The sequence below is a fragment of the Heteronotia binoei genome, chromosome 7 (assembly GCF_032191835.1).
Source record: "Heteronotia binoei isolate CCM8104 ecotype False Entrance Well chromosome 7, APGP_CSIRO_Hbin_v1, whole genome shotgun sequence".
NCBI classification, from domain to species: domain Eukaryota; kingdom Metazoa; phylum Chordata; class Lepidosauria; order Squamata; family Gekkonidae; genus Heteronotia; species Heteronotia binoei.
In genome coordinates this window covers 118,032,451-118,057,785 of record NC_083229.1, presented here as the reverse complement: position 1 = coordinate 118,057,785, position 25,335 = coordinate 118,032,451, and the positions used below count along the sequence as shown (strand labels likewise).

General features: G+C 45.2%; 1 protein-coding gene across 1 annotated transcript in view; it reads right to left on the bottom strand.

Annotated features, from left to right (window-relative positions):
• The window catches only part of KDSR (3-ketodihydrosphingosine reductase), a 66,356-nt gene extending 50,726 nt beyond the window's left edge, over positions 1-15,630 (bottom strand). The window contains exon 1 of the mRNA XM_060243010.1: positions 15,387-15,630. Within this exon, the coding sequence (XP_060098993.1) occupies positions 15,387-15,515 (129 nt within the window). The 5' untranslated portion in view covers positions 15,516-15,630. The remainder of the gene's footprint in view (positions 1-15,386) is intronic.
• Between the last annotated feature and the right edge of the window lie 9,705 nt (positions 15,631-25,335).

The window sequence follows — 25,335 nt, the reverse complement described above, 5'->3', positions numbered from 1 at the left end:
TCCTCCTCCCTCGTACCTCCCATCCCCTAAGGGCCTAAGATAGTCCTTATAACCTGTGGACTAGCTACCCACAGGTGTGCCTCTAGCAGTATCCCAATTCCGCTGTCTAGATCCATCCCCGATTCTAAGGCCAAGTTTCAGGTCCCCTCTCCCACTTCCTCGCTTGTCGCCATTGGAGCCTTCCTCGAAGACTACGATCGGTAAATATCACCCTGTTCACCCATGTGTTTCCCTATCTCTCTCTCTATTTTCCTTAGGACCGTATGAATGATTTTATGAGCATTTTATCTTGTCTGTAAGTCTATATTTTTCTGGAATAAATTTTAATTGTTTTACTTAATTAGAGTCCCTAATATTTTTAAGCATTAATTTCTGGACGTGGAATCCTGTATACACAGGTAAAAGATCCTGATTAAGCCAGGTGCCCACCTGACAATTCCCCAACCTCGTTTTGAGGGCATTTCGGCTTACACTGTAGTATGGCAGATAAACGGGGGTGAAAAAAATGTGAGCATCTATGATCATAAGAAGAGCCCTGCAGGATCAGATGAATAGTCCATCTAGTCCAGCACCCTGTCTCACACAATGGCCAACCAGTTCCTCTAGATGGCCAACAACAGGGCATGAGGCCTTCCCCTAGAACCCCATGGGACTCTGGATGACATCAACAGGTATGTCACGGTATTCTGAGCTCTCCAAGAGCTCTAACAAAACAAGTTTTTTCATGATTCATCCCAAGTCATTGCATTTGTTTGAGGTAGAATCAAAGGCAGGCTGGGAACAGACTGACCTGCCTCTCGTTAGAGGCCCGTATCTCCTCTTGGCATAAAGGCAGGGAAGTTACTATATATTCATGCAATGATTCAGCACCTAACAAAATATCCTCAGGAACTACATTTGCCTGGAACCATTCTCAGTCTCACTGAATTCTGTTTGTCAAACACCCCAGATGCAGGAGGAGACGACACGACTAACATTATTATTAAAAACAAAAGCATCTTTAGAAGTCTCAAGCAACTCTTGGTACTTCCAAGACCATATACTTTTATGATATCTTATGCTAAACATCCCTAGAAGAAGAGCATTCGTTTTACTACTCGAATAAAGGGGATATAATATATCCTGTTTCTATACATGAAACACGCAGTCACTTTTAACACAATTTAAAAATATGAATCCTTCATATAATCTCCCCAGCCTAGCATGGATTAGTTTGATATTCAGAAAACAAGCAAAAATCTCACTGAACAGAGAAAAAAAAATCCAAAAAGCAGAAACAAAGCTCAGAAAATGGAGAAAAGAGTGGGTTTGTTAGATATCTACCACTGTGGTACTGATAACAATGATTTGAGCCCTACAGGACAATTAGATTCTTACTGTCCCCCTTGGTAAGGTAACTTTTAAGATCTCAGCACCAATTGCTGAAATATTAACTTATCTCTGCTTTCAAAGGTTTCTGTCCCTCACTTCTGGTACTTACAGAAAACACCATTTCCTCCAGTGCAATCAGTTTGAGAAGAAACGTGCAACTAAGCTCAGTGCTGACATACAAAGACAAATCGCTGTGCATGCCTTTCACCTTACACCAAAGGTCTGCAAGGTTTTCAGATGTGAGTGGTGAACAATGTGAAGGGGGCAGGTCCTGATATCAACTAATCCACATGACATCATTTAAATCGAATTGTCATTGAAAAGTCTGTGAACTTTCTTATTCACATAAGGTCCATCTGAACCAATCATTTCACCTTACATCATGGTTGCATCCAGCCAGCTCTTCCAAGTTCAACCTGCAACTCTACCCCACTTAGGCAGATGCCATGCTGGGGAAAGCTCAGTCCAGGTGGGTGACCAAGGGAGACAGACCTAGGCAGCACAGCTGGGCTGCCAGGAGGTGCCCCACAGGTGAGTCAAGTAGCCCCACAACTGCACAAACTCTCCTTGACATTTCCCTTTGCCCCTTCCAAAGTGAGGGGGCATTCTCTCACCAGTGTTGGCCAAGAGCCTGCTTCAGACCTCCATGGGAGGGGGATTACTGGGACTCTTGCTAACTGTCAGTTGCCCAAGGATTCGTGACAGGACTTGGCCCCTTTAAGGAAGTGGACAGAGTGCCGCAGGCATGAAGCAAGCATCCCTGGCCATGCCCTTTCCTGGGCTGTCAAGTAAGAACCATGGTTTGAAATTGTTGGTAAACAATGGAAAACGGTGTTGCACAATAATACTATGTCTTCCTGGTTGAAGCAATTCCAGCTACAAAGTGTTTGCACTGTGTCTGCTTGAATGAATATAAACTGGAGCTTCCATAGCCAACAGATATTCATGATTGTAACGGCTGCAGGTGGAGCCTAAAAGTTGAAGGTGTTTTTACCAAAACCAATCCCGAGGTTCTTGATTTGGCTGCAGCGTCCATTCCTTTGTTATTCTTCAATGATCCACTTCAGGATAATTTTGGAATAGTACTTGGACCGTGCACTGATATTGTTCATGGACATTATTTGTTTAATCTTACGGACAGTGCCTACTTGTCGGCTGCATTTATTTCCTTTATTACAGTATACTAGAGGTTCCCTGGAAGGCCAGATGCTGAAGCTGAAGCTCAAACACTTTGGCCACCAAATGAGAAGGGCCTGGAGTGACTTTGTCCATGAGGTCGCAAAGAGTTGGACTCGACTGTGTGACTGAACAACAAGAGGTTGGATACAGAAATGGTTGTCATAATTGTTCCTTATTGACATAGTATTATTGTGCTACAACAGTTTTCCATTGTTTACCTTCTTGGGCTGTGACAAATGCTGAGCCAGGCCCCTCGGTCTGCCAGGTCCTGATTGACTCGCCTGTCCATCACGCTCCCGCTGTCACACCGCAATGCCCAGTTGGGACAATACGACACAGTTGCTGGGGACTCTGGCACAGTTGTGGCCCCAAAAACCAAGCTACAAACTTTCTCCTGTCGGCCGGCCCGTCACTAACAAAACCCTTCAGTAAGCAGACCAGCAACGTCAGTTAGACTGGCAGCCAACTGCTGCAGCACAAGAAACTCTTGGGATTATGCTGCCTGTAGCTTTACGTACAAGGGTTAACAGCTTTTCTTTCTTCCAAGAGATACATTGGTATATAGTAGTGTCACCGCTAAATAGTTCTCTCCTCTCAGGCATTGGCATAGAACAGTTTTAGTCAGTCATCCCATCCTAACCCATCCTGAAGTCACTATGTCTGCCAGTTTGGTGTAGTGGTTACGTGCGTGGACTCCTATCTGGGAGAACCGGGTTTGATTCCCCACTCCTCCATTTGCTGCTGCTGGAATGGCCTTGGGTCAGCCATAGCTTTCTCAAGAGTTGTCCCTCTCAGCCCTACCTACCTCACAGGGTGTCTGTTGTGGGGGGGGGGAGGTAAAGGAGATTGTGACTGCTCTGAGATTCTGAGATTCAGAGCATTGGGCAGGATATAAATCCAATATCTTATTCTAGCAGAAAACTGGTTGGCATCCACAGACAACAAAGGAGGACTGCCTAGGAGAGCCAACAAGATTTTCAGAATATAAGCTTTAGAAAGAGTCAAAGCTCCTTTCTGGGTATTCTGGCACAAGCTCTGATTCCCTAAAAGTTATATCCCAGAAATCTTGTTCGTCTGCAAGGTGCTACTGGACTCAAATCTAGCTCTTTTACTGCACACCAAAATGGCTATCCTACTGAAACTATCTACTCAGGAGTCTCGAGGTACAGAGGGAAAAAAAGAACCCTTTTTTAAAAAAACTGGTTTGATGGGAACTAAATATGCTTCAGCAGTACAGGATATGTCAACAGCATAAAGAGTGGGAGCAGCAATATGCCTGCTCAAGCCTTTGAAAGCACAGGGAATCCTGGAAGTCCTGGATCTTCAAGTTATTCTTCATCTCCCACAATTCCACACAAGCTTGTTTGCATATAACAGGGACCTCTCTTACACTGATGAGGCTGTTCCAAGAGATTATGATATGAAATGTTTTGAACGCAGCACCTAAATACAGCACAAATGTCATTACCTCCTTGAACGGGTCAGACAAGTTCCCTTTAAGAGATGCAGAGAGCTGTAGGGGTAGCACAAGCAAAATCTGCTCTCCACCAAGCTAAGGACCAGGTCTTCTGGCAGCAGCAGGATTCCTTCTAGAAATGGCACCTTTTGATCCAACCCCATATTGGGGACAGAGCACATGCAGAACCTCAAATAGTTCCCCCTAAAAAAGCTAGTACCCAACTTCTGGTTATTAGGGCAACAAACACTCCCAAGACACTGTTTCTTTGGAGACCAGCTTTCAAGCCTAAGGCCATACCGCAAGTGAAGGGCAATTTCTTACCTACCATCCTGCAGGAATTTTAAGTTATACACTAAACTTATCGTCTGCTTTGATCTGTTCAGCCTGGTCTGAAGGCTTGAAAGCTGGTCCCCAAAGGAACCCAGGGAAATAAGCTTCCTCCCTTCCACCTTGTGGTCTTTCTTTTTCATTTTTTTCTGTTGGAAATATAGATATATATATATAAAAATGAAGGAACAATGAAAAGGAATTCCTGTGAAATATTTTCTCTTTTAGAATGACTAAAATGCATCTTAAGACAAGGTGCTTCACATTAAAAATGTACAGCTTGAAAGAATCTGAGATGCCTGCAGGGATGGCACCTGGGTCCTCCTGGAAGAAAGTCTCAACTTGTCCCTTTCCTCTGAGGCTTTCCCAGTCGAGCTGAAGGAGGCAGTGGTTGGTCTGCAGTTAAAGAAACCAACACCGACTCCTGTGGTCCTGGCCAACTACCACCCAGCTTCTAATCTTCCATTTTTGGGTCAGGTAGTTGAGAGGCTGGTGGCTGAACAGTTCCTGGCCTTCCTGGATAATGCCTCCATCCATGATCCATTCCAACCCAGTTTCCACCCTGGCCATGCCCTGGAGACAGCACTGCTTGCCCTAACAAATGACCTCCAGGAATGAAGTGGGTAGGTGCTGCTGTTGCTTTTAGACCTAACGGCAGCATTCAACACGGTTGATTGTGACTTTATGACCCACCGCCTTGCCAACGTAAGAGTTCAGCAGACCACCTTACAATGGTTTTCCTCCTTTCTCCATTATTGGGGACAGAGGGTGGTGCTCAGGTCTCTCCCTGATACCCACTTGAATGTGGAGTGCCACACAGGGTGATCCTCTCGCCAAAGCTGTTTAACATCTGTATGTGACTCCTTGCCCAGTTGGTCCAGGGGGTTGGCCTGGGTTGTCGGCACTATGTTGCTGGACAGCTGCCTGGACTCTGACCCGGAGGATTTGGGCAGGGTACTGGATGCTGTGGTTGGGTGGTTGCAGCAGAGCCAGTTGAAACTTAATCCAGCAAAGATGGAGGTCCTGTACCTCCTGTACCTCATTTGGAGTACTGTGTGCAGTTCTGGTCGCCGCACCTCAAAAAGGATATTATAGCATTGGAGAAAGTCCAGAGAAGGGCAACTAGAATGATTAAAGGGCTGGAGCACTTTCCCTATGAAGAAAGGTTGAAACGCTTGGGACTCTTTAGCTTGGAGAAACGTCGACTGCGGGGTGACATGATAGAGGTTTACAAGATAATGCATGGGATGGAGAAAGTAGAGAAAGAAGTACTTTTCTCCCTTTCTCACAATACAAGAACTCGTGGGCATTCGATGAAATTGCTGAGCAGACAGGTTAAAACGGATAAAAGGAAGTACTTCTTCACCCAAAGGGTGATTAACAGGAGGTGGTGGCGGCCACAAGTATAGCCACCTTCAAGAGGGGTTTAGATAAAAATATGGAGCACAGGTCCATCACTGGCTATTAGCCACAGTGTATGTGTGTATATAAAATTTTTGCCACTGTGTGACACAGAGTGTTGGACTTGATGGGCCGTTGCCCTGATCCAACATGGCTTCTCTTATGTTCTTATGTTCTTACCTGAGACGGGAGTCGGGAACTGATTACCAACCTTGGACTGGCCCAAAAGGTGAAGCACCGAGAGGTGACCCTGGATGCCTCACTTTCCACAGACCCAGGTCACCAGTTCCCAGGTCAGCCTTTTATCATCTTCAGCAGATCAGGCAATCTCTCCCCTCAGGTCTTGACTGCAGTGACCCATGCAATGGTCACTGCCAGGCTTGAGTGCCATAGCTCGTTTTACACAGGCTTGCCCTTGAGGCTGATCCAGAAACTCCAGCTAGTGCAAAATACAGCGGTGCACCTACTGCCTGCATCACCTGCATAGGCATACATTCGGACGGCGCTACGTCGATTGGATACCAATTGTGTACCAGATCGATTTCAAGGTGTTGGTACTAACCTTTAAAGCCTTGCATGGCTTGGGATTGACAATATCTGAGGGACCGCTTCTCCCCATATATGCCCCACAGAGCCTTGCACTCAGCTGACCAACATCTGCTGGCTGTCCCTGACATAAGGGACATTTCCTTATCTTCGACTAGCGTCAGGGCTTTTTCTGCCCGGGCCCTGATGTAGTGGAACATGCTCCACCTTGAGATAAGGGCCCTGCAGGACCTCTTGCCATTTTGGAGGGCTTGTAAACCAGAGCTGTTCTGCCAGGCCTCTGGATGAGGTGGTGGCCTCCCTTGATGAAGCTGCCCATCTTTATGCAGCCCAGAGGAAGTCGATTTTCTAAGGCCCACCGGCTTCAGTTCCTGCAGTTAGACAGTGCTACCTGTTTTAACCTACACTTGTTTTTAACTGTTTTAACCACTGAATTGTTTCATCTACTTGAGGGGCGGGTGTATGTAGTTGCTGTGATCTGCCCTGAGCCTGCTTGAGGGGCGGGTGGAATAGAAATCAAAAACAAACAAACAGACTTTTCCAGTTTTTCAAATGGAAAAAATCAGACAATTCTGGGGAGCACTGAAAAATGCAGAAACCGCCTATAATGTAGACATATGATACTTTCAAGACCTTTTTTTTTGTTTATATGTACATAATTTTAGTAATAATCAATAGGTTACGTGTTAAAAATGAAAGTACTGTATTAAAGGGGCTAGTGTTTTCAATGCTTTAAAGTTTAGCTGAACATTCAAATATCCTGACAGTCCTACTTATTGGGACTTTATTAAAGAGGTTCTGCCTAAATATAATATTTTTTCATTTCCTGAATAATTTGTTTTATACCTTCAACTTTTACTTTTCCCTACTTCTCAAACTGCAAAAATTAAGGATTCATTAACGCTGGTAGCATAGGGTGCAGCAGTTTGCAACTCTTTCTAAAATATTGGATATATTTGCTATTTCTCTTAAGATATTTATACTTACAGTCCAATTTTATATACTAACTGTGTTATAAATAATTCATTTCAAAGCGTTACACCAGCTTTTCAATTTGATAGGAAAGTATCATATATTTCAATTTCCCCCAAATATTCCTTTGTTCTCCCCTCATGGTTTCCAAATTTTCAGAAATTATACATCTCAAACAATCCCCGTCGCAGGAATGAGATATATGCAAATCACACAAAAATAGGTCCCAAGATGATCATGAAAGCTACTGTAGTCTTTCGATTTTAACTTTCTCCCTAAAACTCACTTCTCACACATGCCAGGCACTTTCTTAATGATTATTATTATTATTATTATTATTATTAGTTTATTTATATTCCGGCCATTCCCCCATGGGAGCTCAGAGCAGAGTACATCAAATATATGATAATAAAACAAACAATTAAAAAGATAAAATCAGTTACAGCATTATGCTCATTACCGGGGGGGGGGGTGTTTTCCAAATAAGATATAGCACATGTCATATTTATATAGACATCTGAAACTTACAACTAGGGAGAAAAATCTTGTGTTTGATTTGGAAGAGTACTCAAACATGTTTAGCAATGCTAGAACAATGGCAAAACAGAACCATTTTAGCATGACTCAATCACCTGCTATAACAATGGCAAAACAGAACCATTTTAGCATGACTCAATCACCTGCTCCTACCAAAACAGAGATTAGCAACAATTACCTAGAAACTAATGTGGCAGAATTTCCTCCAGCACTAATATTGTTACAATCAAAGTTCAGTTAGTATGGTCAAAGTATGACTGTGGCAAAGTTTTCAGTTGATGTTCAATCTTCGCAAGGCTAAGACTAGAAAACTATTTCAGCATCTAAAGCATGAGGCTACTTTTTGCAGTTGCCTGTCCTCTACAGGGCAATAGGAAAGAGCCAAATTTACAAGGCTCCACCATCTAATTGCCCTGTTAAAACTTCTTCTGTTGTTGGGCTCAAAAGATATAGCCTTAACAATGTCACTCGTTTTTACAGGGGGCAAAAATCACTTGAGAAATTTTTAAAATATCATGAACTTGTCATGAAGTGATTCTTTCCATGACATTCCTACACACAACAGACTTTTGCCATAAAGGGTACTACTTCTGGGCTGGCCATGTAGAAGATACAGTGGGTATTCTGACCTTCAGGGTCATCTAGTCCAACCTCCTGCACAATGCAGGAGACTCACAAATACCTCCCCCTAAATTCACAAGATCTTCATTGCTGTCAGATGGCCATCTAGCCTCAGATGGCCATTCAGCCTAGTGTTTAAAAACCTCCAAGGAAGGAGACCCAACCATCTCCCAAGGAAGCCTGTTCCACTGAGGAACCGCTCTAACGGTCAGGAAGTTCTTCCTAATGTTGAGCCGGAAACTCTTTTGATTTAATTTCAACCCGTTGGTTCTGGTCCTACCTTCTGGGACCACAGAAAACAATTCCACACCATCCTCTCTATAACAGCCCTTCAAGTACTTGAAGATGGTGATATCACCTCTCAGCTGCCTCCTCTCCAAGCTAAACATGCCCAGCTCCTTCAGACTTTCCTTGTAGGATTTGGTCTCCAGAACCCTTACCGTCTTCATCTCCCTCCTCTGGACCTGTTCCAGCTTGTCTATTTACTTCTTAAAATGTGGTGCCCAAAACTGAACACAATACTCCAGGTGAAGCGATACCATCACTTCATGTGATCTGGACACTGTACTTCTGTTGATACAGATATCAGGCTAATGGATAAAACACTGTTTAGGAGCAGCCATGTGGCAACATTTCAAGACCTGAAAGCAGTGTTAAGGAATCAGCAGAAAGCTAAGAGTCTTACTTACTTGGAAAATTTATGCCACCTTCCAGAAAAACTGCTTGAGGTGACATACCACATCAAACACATAAAATAATGTCAGTTCAAAACAGCCAACTCAATAAAGCTAACTAAAAAAAACCTCAAGCCAGCAGCCATAAAAACCAATTGTTCATCAGTAATGTGAGCATTATAAAACGACTGAGGACTTGAGGCAATTGCTGAAAGTAGGTTGCTTTCACTTTCTTTGCTCCATTCCTTCCCACACAGGGATGAGAAACTGCTGCTTGTGTCTGAGGTTGACCAAGGGTGCGTTACACGCATTCTTTGGGGTGAAGGTTTATGAATTTTGTTATGAAGGATCATTTTTATAGTTATTAGTTATGTAACAGATGGGTGGGAAGCCACTAGTGATCCTGTACTAGTTCAGACTGAGAGAGATGAATAGTGAACTAGCCACAAAAGACAATGGACTGGTTGTAAGCGCAAAAACAACACAGAAGCCAGCCAAAACAAACATGAAAACAAGACAGACTGCAGCCCCTAAGGTTCACAACGTATTAAAACTACCAACTAAAGTATGTGATAAAAGGGAAGAACCATTTTTGTTTAACCCAAGGGTGGCCAAACTGTGGCTCTTTCACACATATTGTGTGGCTCTTGAAGCCCCCACAACCCCATCAGCTGGCTTGGAAAGTGTCATGAGCCCTGACGAGGAGCTGGAAGGGTTAACAGACCTGGAAGAGTTGCCAGCCAGTTCCTCAGCTGAACAAACAGCAGCTGGCCCATCAATCACTCTCCAGGCACCAGTGTCAGCTGTTGTCAATCTCCTCCAAGCTCTCCTCCTCCCATCTCAAGAGTTTGAAGCAGGCTCCGGAAAGAACTTTCAGAGCAAAGACCTGAGGCATGCTGATGCTTCAGATCTCTCAACCCTGAGTTCTAGCAGAGTCACTGCCACCCAAGGAGCAGGCTGACTGAGACTCTCATATAGCTCCCACCCAGGACCTGGTAACCTTGTGGAAGCAACAGCTCTATTCTCTGGCTTGCATCCACGCTCCTTCCTGATTCCTTTGTTACACCTCAAACAACTTTTTATTGGGGAATATTAATATTTCTTAGCTCAAAATGGTAGGCCTACGAGAGGTGAGGTGTATGGGATCTATGTCTTTGTCTACGGAGATAGACCACTGAAAATCCTTTGGTTAATGATGGATTTTATTATAGCATAGGTTTTCAAATAGTTACATCCCAATCCAACAATTTCAAGCATACAAGAGGAATACAAAGAGGTTAGCTGAATAAGCAGGATGGGGGAGGGTGATACAATACCTAGATCTTTGCAGGGTAGACTCAGTCAGAGGAAATGCAAGGATTCTGGAGGGAGATTTCTCTTGAGAGGAGGGGGGTGAGGGTAGGAAGGGGGTGGAGGGAGGAGAGGATGAAGGGATTCCCTTTTTCCTTCCTTTTTCTTCTTCTGCAACCAGCATCCACGAACCCTAAACCTGACAGGTTGGGTTGTCTGTTTTCTAGGGTAAATTACGTCACATCACTCAATTCCACTACCCAATGAGGGGGCAGAGTGTCACACCAATGGAAAGTCGGGGTGTCATATGTGTAATATCCAATCAGAGACCATTCGTATCATAGATCCATACCCCAACATAGGCATTTTAATTACACTGGCCAAATGACTTTATGGCCTTGTTTTTCCCAAAACTGGTTCCTTTGAAGCTCCCCAAAAGTGATAGATTTCTCTCTTAGTGTCAAACATGGATGGGCATCCATCAAGTGGTCAGGGGACTGAATGACTTTGATGGCCTTAGCAATTGATTAAAGAAAAATAGAAACTTTGTTAAAAGTCAGAATTGTGAGATCAGTTTACAGGTTATAACACACATTCACACCAAAAGGAGTGCTTGGCCTCTAACCTCGTGTTTCTGCCATCTTGTCCTGAGGATTACCAGATACAAGCCATTTATTTTTGTTGGAGGTTTCCTGGGTCATTCTTATTTCCTTATGCTTTGATAACAGGACTTTTAAAGGTTGCCAAAAGTGAAGGAATTTTTATGGCACTGCCCACACCACCTCTCCGAGCCCGAAACTTTTTCACTCCCAGGAGCAGAAAGATGGACGCTTCTCAACCTTTCAGCTGGCCACATGTTGTTCTGGCTTGTGTACCAGAATCACATTACAGACCTGCTTTGGGGTCAAGAAGGAACTGGATTTGTCTCCCTTATGTGCAAGAAAGACCATTCCAATTCAAATGGGCATTGCTGTATCCAATTAATATTCTAGGGTTACATTGCAATATCACATTCCAGGGGTGCATGGCTTGGGAATAAGTACAGGGGTGTCTTCCTGGGTATCACCTTATCCTGACCTGCTTGATTTCCTTGGCACCCTGACTTTTTGGCCTTTGGACATTGACTTCTGATTCCGGTTTGTGATTCTGCATTGGTGACTTGGTTCCTGCTTGGCTTCCTGGACTTTGACCTTGGACTGGCTTTGGACTCCTGCCTGCCTGCACCCTGAGAACGTGACGGAAAAAGCATTTTCTTCTTTAAATCACTTCGCCAAGCCACTGGAGAATGCATTTCAAGTTGCTTTCCCACCCCTCCCTCCATCAATCTTGTAGCTCTCAAACATTTGACATTCATGTACTGTGGCTCTTCAACACCTGACGTTTATTCTTCATGGCTCTTATATTAAGCAAGTTTGGTCACCCCCAAAGACACTTTTAAGGTGAATGGCACACGATGGCGATACAAGTTCTCGAGATTGCCAAGAAGGAGCTTCTATAGTCTTTCTATGTTCCATGAGCTCCTGGAAGCCATGCTAGATGTGGGGAAAAATCAGATGGGACTGAGGAATTTTCACAACTGAGTAGTTTTCCCCTTACATCTTGTTAGAAGTTGTAAGTCCCAGTTAGTTAATTCCGAGAAAGAAGTCAGGACATCACGTATCTTGCTCGATGGAAGAACATTCTTGACTTCCTGTGGTGAGAGTAGGGTCTTGCACCCCCTCTCCCCTAACAGAAGAGCAACCATAACCAAATATGCCCTTCTAGAAATCCCAGAACATTAATTCTCAGAGTGTTATGGTAATCTTCTCCTTTTTCTCCCACAGCAGAAAAAAATGTAACAGCAAGCATAACTGAGGTCTCATATGTGCAGTCAAGATGCAGATACCATCTTGGATTTCTTATAATGAGATTGTAACACCAATCTCTATAAACAAGAAATTCTGGGTTGTTTCAGTCACACACCTCTTACTAGTAGCAATGATATTGTGGGTGTTACTGGAAAGAGCAAAGCGTTGGAATATACCCAAACAGAAAGACAACCAACAGTGCAATCCTGAGCAGAGTTATTCCAGATGTTAACAGGCTTCAACCAGGTCAACTCTACACAGAACTGCACAGTTAGTAACAAGGATAGCTTTACCATTTTACAGAACATAGAAGCAGTTTGTTTATTACGTATGAGTTATATATAATGGAGACTAACAGCAAAGGAATGGAAAACAATTTAAGTATGTGACCTAGTTGGATTCTCCTTGGTGGTGGAAAGTGCCGCCAAGTCACAGTTGACTTCCAGTAACCCAGTAGAGTTTCCAAGGCAAGAGATGTTTAGAGGCTGTTTGCTACTGCCTGCCTCTGCATCCCAACCCTCATATACCTTGGAGGTCTTCCATCCAAATACCAGCCAGGACCGACCCTGCTTAGCTTCCAAGATCTGACAAGATTAGGCTAGATTGGGCTATCCAGGTCTTCGGAGACAGACCTGTATCTTAAGTGGAAGTCTATCTCCAAGCAGGATAGGACAAGTCATATATTGGTATTCTTTTTGGCGACTGTATCATGTATACTGTGTCAAAAGATTTCAAGGCAATTCATGTGACCAGAAATATTCAAAAGATATTGTAGGATGGATAGAATATGACCTTTGAGCAACTCAAATCTTCATACACTATTCAGACCAACAAAGAGAACTGAGGACGCCTACTTAAGTTTCTATAGACATAAAAAAGCTTTACTATCATATATCCTCCCAGAAAGCCTCGCCATTGATATAGAAAATAATCCAAACAACTTCCTCCTTGAGGCATCAGTTCTTCTACTGCAGTCTTACATAAATAAAAATCTACACTGAAAAAGAAATACGCATATGATACCTTCTACTTCTTAAGGAAAACTGAACTTACAGGTGAGAGAATTTCAAAGTGTTTAGGCCTTGGAGATATTATTTGCATTTTTAATATCTGCATAGGATAGAAAGTATAAAAATACCTCCCATCTTCTCCCAACTACCCTGGGGTATTGCAGGCACTACATATTACAGCTATGAAACTGGAGCTAAAGAGGCACAGCATAGTTCAAACACCTGTTTCAGTAGCAAAAATCTACACGGAAAAGCAAACACAGGAACACCCTCTTTATCACACAGATGTGCGACAGTTTCCATTCCACTCCCCCCCCTAAGGTGTGTGAGGGAACCAGCCCCCATTACTTTTGGCAGACACAAAGGAAATCATGAGATGGTAAATATTGCAAACTTACTCCACCACCACACATTGGATTAAAGATGGAAGGGGCGGGACTATGAAAATAAAAGTCCTGGTTAGGCTAGGACTAAGTTAAAACCAGCACAATGGGGACCTTTGGTCTAAGCCAGGTAGAACTTTAACCTAGTCGCCAGAATTCCTCTTCACCCTTCCTGGAGATAAAGTTTGTCTACATACCGGGCTGGTGTTAGATGCCAGCACCTTAGTATGCATCAAAGCACCGACATAAATAAATCTGCATCCTTTGCACATAGTACAAACCCTCACATGCCCCATTCAGATTAGCTGGTTGTACTCGCACACAATGCTTCCAGCAACATTGCAGGCCAGACTTGGTTCTTCTTCTAATCACAACTTTCTAGAAGCTCACACAAGATGCTATTTAAACCTACAGGCAATATAACATGCACCTTAATTACTTTAACACATATACTTTATAGCTACCTCAAAGAATCAAAATGATTGTTTTAATTAGAGATTTGGCCCAAAGTAAACACAATTGAGGGAGGGGGGGAGTTTTAAAGCACAAAAGAATATAACCTTTTCTATTCTCACCCGCTTCCTTCTTCCTCAAAAAGGGGGGGGGGGGAGAAATAAAGTGAATTCATTTACTTTTAGGCTAAACATAACTCTTGTTCTTTACATCTCTTATAAATTCCTGGTTAACTTTATTTGGGGGGAGAGGAAGGAAAAAAGGGGACAGTTTCCTTCTCCCAATTTAACGCGTAGTCCTTGACAGTCACAAAATGAGTTTTCTTATTTTAAAAGGATTAAAACAAACCAACAAGCAACCGGAACCAAGTAATTTGAAAGATGAAGCCAGCGAGGAAATGAAGTGGAGTTTGTTAAAAATGCTAATGACCTTTTAGCCGCTTGAAAATATAATAAGACGTTCCAAGATCATTACTGTAATGCAACTAAAATTTATGTTGTATTTAGGTTGGCAGCCTCCATTTGGGGCCTGGGGATCTCCCGCTTTTACAACTGATCTCCAGCTGGCAGAGATCAACTCCCCTGGAGCAAATGCAAACTGTGTTTACATCTCATATCTACTTTATACTGCCAATATGTGCAATATATGTACACTGTAAATGCTAAAACACACACACACACACATATATACACATTTATTTTGCAAAAGTTTTAATTGTACCTTTTCCCCACGTACGTATTTTTGAAAGTTTTAATATATTTCTTATAAAAATTAAATGATAGCTTTATAGTTGTGGGTGGGCGGGCCCCCTATGTCTCCTGGCAACCAATATTTTTAGACCCAGTCCGCCACTGCATATTGTCTAAAGTTTAAGAGGGGGGGGGGCACTTCATCAGGGGCCCACTTGTCATTGGGCAAGCTGACACCCCGCTCCCTTGCTGGACTTTTTATACAAGAAAAAGCAGTGATGTCTGCTGGGCACTCCATTACTCCCTATGGAGATCGATTCCCATGGAGTATAATGGAGTTTTGATCCATGGGTATCAGAGGGGCTGTTTTTTTTGAGGTAGGAGCACCAAAATGTCAGCAGAGCATCCTCAAAAATGCTCTCCAAGTTTCAAAAAGACTGGACCAGGAGGTTCCAATTCTATGAGTCCCCAAAGAAAGTGCCCCTATCCTCCATTATTCCCTATGGAGGGAAGGCATTTAAAGGAGCACAGTCCCTTTAAATGTGACCCCCCCCCCCGCCAGCTACACCTGGGTTGCGGTCGTCCCCCCCTCCCTTCCCCAAATCGCCCCCCCGTCCTCCTCCTCACCACGACGTGCGCGCCAGATAACGACAGAGGCTTAGGGCTCGTCACCAGCGACGCGATGTAGAGCAACATGAGGAAGGCCGAGATGAGGGCGATCCCGCCGGCAGCCAGCAGGAGAACGAGCCAGGGCATCTCTCCTGCAGCTGCCGCAGCTTCCTCCGACCAGACGCAGCGACAACGGACGGGACGGAACCGCCGCCTCTCCCGCCCTGACTGACCAGGTCAACCGACAGACAACTAACCACCACCACCACCACCACCACCCCGCAGCCGAGAAGGGGAAGAGGGCGGGGTCAGACCGGCTGCGCCCGCCATTGGCCGGCGTTCGACGAGGGGAAGACCCCATTGGCTGCCCGCGCGGGGAGGGAGAAAATAGGAATCGAGAAAAGTGACGTCTTCGCGCGTGGATTGGCCGCCCGCGGCGCCGAGGAGAGAGGCGGGTTCCGGCGGGACGGAGGGATCGTGAGGAGAATTCGCGCGCTGTCTGCCGTTGGGCCTCGCGCCGGGGGCGGTTAAAACAGCCGTTAAAACGGGGAAGGGCGGAGGGGGCTGTGGCAGGCGGCTTCCGGCCCAGCTGGCCTTCTATGGTCTCCCCCTTAAAACGAGTGTTGCGCAGTGGTTGAAGGTGTGGGGCTGCCGCTTGAGGGAACTCAAATGATGACATTTGGAACAAACACCTCCCCAAGACTGGACGGGGATATTGGTTTTTTATATCGTAACTTACCAGGACTTTTTTTTTTGTAGAAAAAGCCCAGCAGGAACTTATTTGCATATTAGGCCACACCTTCTGACAGTTCACAAGGCTTTTTGCAGGGAAACAGCCCAGCAGGAACTCATTTGCATATTAGGCCACACTCGCTGTCGTCATTATTGCACACAGGGCTTTTGTGGGGGAGAGGCCCAGCAGTAACTCATTTGCATATTAGGCCACACCCTCCGACGGCATTATTGCACACAGGGCTTTTTGTATAAAGAACCCAGCAGGAACTCATTTGCATATTAGGCCACACCTCCTGCCAACAAGCCTGTGCATTCCTGCTCAAAAAAAGCCTTATTACATATGATAAACCAACTCTCACTGAGTATAGCTGTACATCCACAGTATTCCAATGTATTTCTCTTTTAAAACTGTGTATCAGAATATTGGAGGGTTTTTTTGTATTGACATACTCAAATAAGGGGTATTGGCTGTTTATCTTATTACATATTACCCATCTTCCACTATATTATAATATATTCTTTTTTTTTCTAATGGCAAACTATAATGATGTTACAACCTCTTGGGAAACTAATGCCCTCTATTTAAACCCAGAACTAACAAAGCCAGAATGATACCGAGATTTATGACATTTCACACCTATGACATCAATTTGCTTTTTATCACCCTCCACTGTTGTTTCAGCCCAGTTAACAACACAAACACAGACCCCAATTTGTGATTCTTTTAATCTGCTAAAAACATTTCTGTGACTGCATTCCAACTCACTGCCCACTTTCTCTATATTTAGGACTGCTTGCCATTCCATTTTTGTCTGATGAACTCTGCTTAGACTTAGAGCATACGAAAGCTTACATTCTGAATAAAACTTAGTTGGTCTTAAATGTGCGCTTGTCTACTGCTTTGTTAAAATGCCCATCAATCGCGAAACAGATGGGCAACCTTGGGCATTCTCTCTGGTTCACGGACTTCAAACAGGCGTTGTAGGATTGCCAATCCCCAGGTGGGGGCAGGGGATCCCCCGGTTTGGAGGCCTTCCCCCCGCTTCAGGGTCATCAGAAAGTGGGGGCAGATGTCTGCTGGGCATCCATTACTCCCTATGGAGATTGATTTCCATAGAGTATAATGGAATATTGGTATCCGAGGCGCCACAGGGGCTGTTTTTTTAGGTAGAAGCACCAAAATGTCAGCATAGCATCCGATGCCTCTCCTCAAAATGCTCTCCAAGTTTCAAAAAGATTGAACCGGGGGTTCCAGTTCTATGAGCCCCCAAAGAAGATGCATCTATCCTCCACTATTTCCTACGGAAGGAAGGCATTTAAAGGAGCACAGTTCCTTTAAATGTGACACCCGGAACTCCTATTGGAGTTCTATCATGCTCCTGGCTCCACCCCCCAAAGTCTCCTGGTTCCACCCTCAAAGTCCGGAGATATTTCTTGAGTCAGACTTGGCAACCCTGGGATGCTGTGAGGAGAAAATGGGAGAGGGGAAGAACAACATATGCAGCCCTGAGCTCTTTGAGGAAAAGGAAGGTGAAAATTGTTCATCCGCTACTTATTTCAAAGATTAATCCAGGTGGACAGCTGTGTTGGTCTGAAGCCGTAGAACAAAGCAAGAGTCAAGGGCACCTTTAAGACCAACAAAGTTTTATTCAGAATGTCAGCTTTCATGTGCTAGAAGCACACGTCATCAGACAATAGTATGTCTGATGGAAGTGTGCTTCTAGCACATGAAAACTTACATTCTGAATAAAACTTTGTTGGTCTTAAAGGTGAACTTGACTCTTGCTTTATTTCAAAGGTTGATTCAGGTGGGTAGCCCGGTTGCAGCTTTTAAGACCAATGGAGTTCAATTCTTGGTATAAGCAGACTTCTTGAAATGGAAGTTGCCAGTCCATACATATAGGTAGAGCAGCAAATTAGCTTACAGGTTAATAAAAAAGCTTTTTTTTTTTTTTTTAGCAGGAATGCAGTTCTGGCTGGCTTGGCATCAGGGGGTGTGGCCTAATATGTAAATTAATTCCTGCTGGGCATTTTCTATAAGAAAAGCCCGTGTGAAACAATGGTGATGCCAGGGAGTGCAACCTGATATGCAAATAAGCTCCTGCTGGGCTTTTTCTACAAAAAAAGCCCTGGATGGATGCAAGGACCAAACTGAAGTAACAAGCTTAATTTATATGGTAACCATTTGTGTTTAATTGTGGGGAGAGGGGGAGACACAAGGCTGTTACCAGCAGGCTGGGAGACAACGTGAAGGAAATAAATATATCAAAGGTTGTAAACGCTTCCTTTCTACTGTACAAAAAAAATTGTTCTTCATGGTGGATAGGTCTATCACAGGGGTGAGGAACAGTGGCTCTCCAGATGTTTTTCGCCTACAACTCCCATGAGCCCCAGCCAGCATGGCCAATGGCTGGGGCTGGTGGGAGTTGTAGGCAAAAAAAACATCTGGAGAGCCACTGTTCCCCACCCCTGGGCTATCAGTACCTACTAGCCATGGCAAGTAAAGTAAGTAAAGTAAAATTTTATTTGTATCCCGCCCTCCCCGCCAAGGCAGGCTCAGGGCGGCTAACAACATCTTATACAATACAGAAGGAAAAATCAACTATGCTCAATTGTTGCACCTCCAGAAGAACTGGTTGGCCACTGTGAGAGACAGGGTGCTGGACTAGCACTGCAGTGATCCAGCAGAGCTCTTGCATTCTTATAAGGCCTTCAATTATATTGAACACAGGGCCGACCCTGCCATTAGGCAAAATAGGTGATTGCCTAGGTCACTGGCCTTCTAAAGGGCACCAAATTGGACATCCCCATGTGACTCAGTGATGTTATCAGTGCAGGGGGGCGCCAGAAGTTAGCCTTGCCGAGGGCGCCAGGCAATCTAGGGCTAGCCCTGATTGAATAAAACTACTAAAGCTGCAGATTCGAGCAGAACAGCACAAAACAAAAAGGTATAATTCAATTTAATTCTCAGTCAACAACCCGCACAAATCTCATATGCAAATCTCGATTTATAAAAGTTAGAATGACATTGAAAATATTCGAATAAGTATACAGATGATCAGTATGAGATCAATGTAAATTATTAGGGATAAAAAAAAATTAAAATTGTGATAGTTAAGATAATTTAAAATCCAATAACTTATTAATGTTTTGCTTTAGTACATATCTGTGGATTTTACAAATGGCTGAAAAAAAATTGCACATGAAGCTATAATCTGTGGATTGGGTCCCATGAGAAACTTCCTAGTGATCTCAAAATCAGAGTGACCTGGGAATCTACTGATCTACTGGGAATCTACTGGCCTGGGCCGATTTTTGGCCTACCACAGCCTCATGCTTATGATGGGCATTCGTTGTGTCTCGCCCATATACATAGGCAGAACAGGTTCCTCAAACTCGCATCTTTTATAGTCGCAAACATTTGCCATAAGTTAATGTTTCCATTCATGACCTCATTTTGAAGACAGGCATGAGAGGTGGGTTGTCAATACAAACACCTTCATCGTATTCAATCTAGACCTATTTGTAAACTTCATCACAGAATTATGGAGGGGGGAGCGGGGGAAAAGGATATAATGCAAATTAGCAACAAAAGTTATGTAGGGAAGGTATCAGTCAGTTAACGCCTGATTCCTATATGCAGTTCCTGCAGTATTATTCCAAGTTCCTTTAATACGGGATAAAACAAGCACATAAACATGCATGCTGCTTAAAATAAAAGGAAACTTTTATTTTATATAAATATGTGATATTTATATTTTATATAAATAAAAGGAAACGTGGCGCAGAGATTAAAGCTGCAGTACTGCAGTCCTAAGCTCTGCTCATGACCTGAGTTCGATCCCCGGATTTTCAGGTAGCCGGCTCAGGTTGACTCAGCCTTCCATCCTTCCGAGGTCGGTGAAAGGAGTACCCAGCTTGCTGGCGGGCGGGGGGGAGTGTAAATGACTGGGGAAGGCAATGGCAAACCACCCTGTAAAAAAAGTCTGCTGTGAAAATGTTGTGAAAGTGACGTTATCCCAGAGTTGGAAATGACTGGTGCTTGCACAGGGGACCTTTCCTTTCCTGCTTAAAATAAAAGCAAACTTGCCTGAAACACAGCAAAAAAGGCCAGATGAATGGCTAACATTTAGCTTAATATATGTGACCTTGTTCTATGAAGGTTATCTTCATACTGTAGTATTTTTAACCTGCAATTTGTCTTTACATACTACACATTTTGCCCTCAAGCAGTATGAATTAATAAACTGTTTATCTGAAATCCAGCAGCCTAATCTTAAACTACACATCTTGCTAACATCTTTCAGATTACATTTAAACAAAACCTGCAAATTCTCAATGTACTATTGAAAGCCCGTCTCACAGTAGTATAATTTCTAGGTTTGCACATGTGGGATATTTTCAACCATCTTTAAGCTGACATGATGGGAACACAACGTTCTATCACATAGTCACTTATGGAAATTGTTTTAATGGATGTAAGTTAAGAACTCAAGGACAACCTGCAGGGGCATATCTGAGCAATGAATTCATGTTCACTTTATATTACTCATACTGTAATGGCTCTTCCTTCCCCAAATCCTATGAACTATTGTTCAGTATGTTACTGAAACACATCATAAGATCCTCACAAAAGTACAGCTCCCAGGAGCCCCTGCAGACAATGAAAACGAAACCAAGTTTTGGAACTATATAGCTCCAAACTACAGCTGAAGGGCCTGGATGCAGCAAGTTTACACTGTGAACTAATAAGTATGCTTATTAGTTAACCTGGGGTCAGGTCAAATTACTCGCCTCCGTCATTGGTGTTATGCAATGCCAGGTCCATCAATAATAAGACCTCAGTCCTTCGGGACTTCCTGTGTGAACAGGAAATGGACCTGGCTTGTGTGACTGAGACCAGGAGAGAGACAGGGAGACAATAGCTGTCTTCCAGGTGGCTCCCACAGGATACTCAGTCTTTCACCAATTGTGGACTAGCGGGCATGGGGGAGAGTGGCCCTATTCATACAGGAGGCTTACTCCTTCCAGGCCCTCCCATCTCCAAAGATCAATGGCATTGAATGTGCTGGTCTGGCGTGGGATGTTGGGGAGGGTTTGGCGATCTGGCTGGTGTACCGACCGCCTAATGCCCCAGCCAGCGCCTTACCATCCCTGATGAAGGCCATAACAGGCTGGGCATTGGAACACCCAAGGCTTTTGATCCTGGATGATTTCAATGTCCATGCCGATGATACAAACTCTAGTCAGGCAGTGGATCTGGTGTCATCCATGGCGACACTAGGACTCTCCCAATTTGTTACAACACCCACGCATCAGGCCGGACACATGCTGGATTTGATCTTTGTGACGGGAATCTCAGTGGACCGGATCACTGTGGAAGCAGTGCCATGGTCAGACCACTACATCCTGAAGACTCGTATGGATGTGCCACCCCAAATCTGTTTAGGCGGCGAGCATATTTTAGCTCACCCACGGAGCCTGATGGACCCAGTGTGGTTTCAAATGGCCCTGTGGGACCCCTGGCGATTCTCTAGATGACCTGGTTGAGACCTGGCAAGGCCAGCTCACCAGGCCATTGATGAGATCGCTCCACGGCGCCCTCTGCACCCTCGTTCTAAGCTGGCGCCATGATACAACCCGGAGCTGCGGCTGAAGAAACGAATGCTCAGACAGCTAGAGTGGTGGTGACGGCATACTTGAGACGAAGCGACCAAAACATCTTATACAGAGTTTATGAGATGGCAGTCAAAGCCACAAAGAAAGCTTACTTCGCAGCTAAGATTGCATCTGCAAATTTGCGCACAATTATTTAGTATCATTCGGAATCTTACAACTCTGCTAGAAGGCAGACCAAACTGTAGGGAATTGGATATTGGCTGTGAGGCTTTTGCGACTTTTTTCAAATATAAGATCTTGACACTCCATAACGACCTCCCTGCCACTGTTGAAACAGTAAAGGAATGCGAGGCTCTGTGCCTTTTTTCCGAAACAGCTTTGGATCGTATTACAACACTCAGCCTGGAATTAGTTGACAGAATCCTCTCTACTGTGCGCCCAACTACATGTGATCTGGACCCTTGCCCATGCTGGCTGATTAAAGCTTGCCGGTTGAAGCTACGATATCCTGTACGGGATATTGTAAATAGATCCCTCTCTGAGGGGCTCTTCCCAGGGCCCCTCAAGGAGGCAGTGGTCCGCCCTCTCCTGAAAAAAACAACACTAGACCCAGCTGAATTGGCACACTATCGGCTGGTCTCGAATTTGCCCTTTCTGTGCAAAATTATTGAGAAGGTAGTAGCACTATAGTTACAGAGTTTTCTGGAGGACGTTTCTGTCTTGAACCCCCATCCGGTTTTTACCCAGGTCAGGGTGTGGAGACAGTACTGGTCGTCCTGGTGGATGATCTCCAGTGGCATCTGAATCGAGGTGGTTCAGCAATACTGATGTTGTGGGACCTGTCGGCTGCGTTCAACACAATCGACCTTCAGTCGCTGATCCTCCACCTCGCCAACGCAGGGATTCAGAGATTGGCCTTACAATGGCTCTCCTCTTTTCTCCATGGTCGGGACAAAGGGTGGCGATCGGGGGACAGTCATTCCAGAGGCACCCACTTAATTGTGGTGTGCCTCAGGGGGCGGTGCTCTCCCCGATGTTGTTCAACCCCCTTGCCCAGATTGCCAGGAGGTATGGGTTGCCAACAGTATTTATTTATTTTATTTATTTATTTATTTAGGATTTATATCCCGCCCTTCCCACGAATGGCTCAGGGCGGCTTCCAACAATTAATCAACTTAAAATTAAACAATTTCAAATATAAAACAGTTAAATAGTTAAACAGTTAAAACATTAAAACGGAGTAATTCAGTTTCCTGTAAAAAGATGGCTGGCCAGTTTCCTCAGTTGTTATACTAGCTAAATGTAGGCTAGGTATAGGCCAGCCGGAAGAGGGTCGTCTTACAGGCCCTGCGGAACTGCGCCAAGTCCCGCAGGGCCCTCACCTCTTCCGGCAGCTGATTCCACCATACGGGGGCCATAACGGAGAAAGCCCTTTCCCTGGTGGCTTTCAGACGGGCTTCTTTTGGCCCGGGGATAGTGAGGAGATTTTGTGTTCCTGACCTCAGTGCTCTCTGGGGAACATGTGGGGAGAGACGGTCCTTCAGGTAGGCAGGTCCCAGGCCATATAGGGCTTTAAAGGTAATAACCAGCACCTTGTACCGGACTCGGCATATCACTGGAAGCCAGTGCAGAGTCTGGAGACCCGGCTGGATGTGTTCCCACTTTGGGAGACCCAATAACAGCCAGGCCGCGGCATTCTACACCAGCTGCAGTTTCCGGGTCCGAGACAAGGGCAGCCCCATGTAGAGGGCGTTGCAGTAGTCCAACCTTGAGGTGACCGTAGCATGGATCACTGTTGCTAGGTCGTCGCGCTCCAGAAAGGGGGCCAGCTGCCTTGCCCGTCTAAGATGAAAAAATGCGGACTTGGCAGTGGCTGCTATCTGAGCCTCCATCTTTAAAGAAGGCTCCAATAACACCCCCAAGCTCCTGACCCTGTCCGCCGCCATAAGCGGCGCACCATCAAAAGCCGGCAGGGGGATCCCCCTCCCCGGGCCGCGGCGGCCCAAGCAAAGGACCTCTGTCTTCCTAGGATTTAACTTCAGCCCACTCAGTCTGAGCCACTCAGCCACGGCCCGTAGTGCCTGGTCAAGATTTTCCGGGGCGCAGACAGGCTGGCCATCCATCAGTAGATAGAGCTGGGTGTCATCAGCATACTGGTGACACCCCAACCCATACCTTCGGGCAATCTGGGCAAGAGGCCGCATGTAGATGTTAAATAACATCGGGGAGAGAACCGCCCCTTGGGGCACGCCACAATCAAGTGAGCGCCTCCGAGACAGCTCCCCCCCAATTGCGACCCTTTGTCCCCGACCTTCCAGGAAAGAGGAAAGCCACTGTAAGGCCAACCCCTGAATCCCTGCGTCGGCGAGGCGGCACGTCAGTAGCTGATGGTCGACCGTGTCGAACGCCGCCGACAGGTCTAACAACATCAGCACCGCCGAGCCACCCCGATCCAGATGCCGTTGAAGGTCATCCACTAAGGCAACCAGCACTGTCTCCGTCCCGTGTCCCAGGCGAAAGCCGGACTGAAATGGGTCGAGGACGGAAGTGTCATCCAGGAAGGTCTGTAACTGCTTCGCCACTGCCCTCTCAATAAGTTTACCCAGAAAGGGCAAATTTGAAACCGGCCGATAGTGTGTCAATTGGGCCGGATCTAAAGATGGCTTTTTTAAGAGGGGTCGGACCACAGCCTCTTTAAGTGGCGTTGGAAAGTGCCCTTCCGTTAGGGATCTATTTATGATATCCCGCAGTACACTGATGACACCCAGCTCTATCTACTGATGGATGGTCGGTCTGCTTGTGTTGAAGGCCGTGGCAGGGTGTATTAAGCTGAGTTGACTGAAGCTGAATCCAACAAAGAAAGAGGTCCTTTGCCTGAGCCGTGGCAGCCCGGGAAGGGAAATCCCCCTGCCAGCTTTTGATGGTGCGCCACTTGCAATGGCGCCCAAGGTCAGAAGCTTAGGGGTGCTACTGGAACCTTTATTGACAATGGAGGCCCAGATAGCAGCCACTGCCAAATCTGCCTTTTCCCATATTAGGTGGGCAAGGCAGTTGGTCCCTTTCCTTGACCGTGGCGACTTGGCAACTGTGATCCATGCTACGGTCACCATGCTACAGTCACCTTGAGATTGGACTACTGTAATGCCCTCTACATGTGGTTGCCCTTGTCTCAAATCTGGAGGCTATAGCTGGTGCAGAATGCAGTGGCTAGGCTGTTATTGGGACTCCCCATGCAGGAGCATATACAGTCTGGGCTGCGAGAGCTTCACTGGCTGCCAATAGTGTACCGGATTCACTACAAGGTGCTGGTTATTACCTTTAAAGCCCTATATGGCCAAGGACCCATCTAACCTTAGGGACCGTTTCTCCCCATATGTTCCCCAGAGGGTACTCAGATCTGGGACACAGAATCCGTTATTGATCCCTGAGCCGAGGGAGGCAAGTTTGAAGACCACCCATGAGAGAGCCTTCTCTATAGCGGCCCCCTGTTGGTGGAACCAACTTCCGGAAGAAGTAAGAGCCTTGCAGGAGATATTGGAATTCAACATTAGCACCAAACTATTTTAAAATGTTTTAATTGTTTATGCTGTTCAATGTTTTAATGGTTAATGTT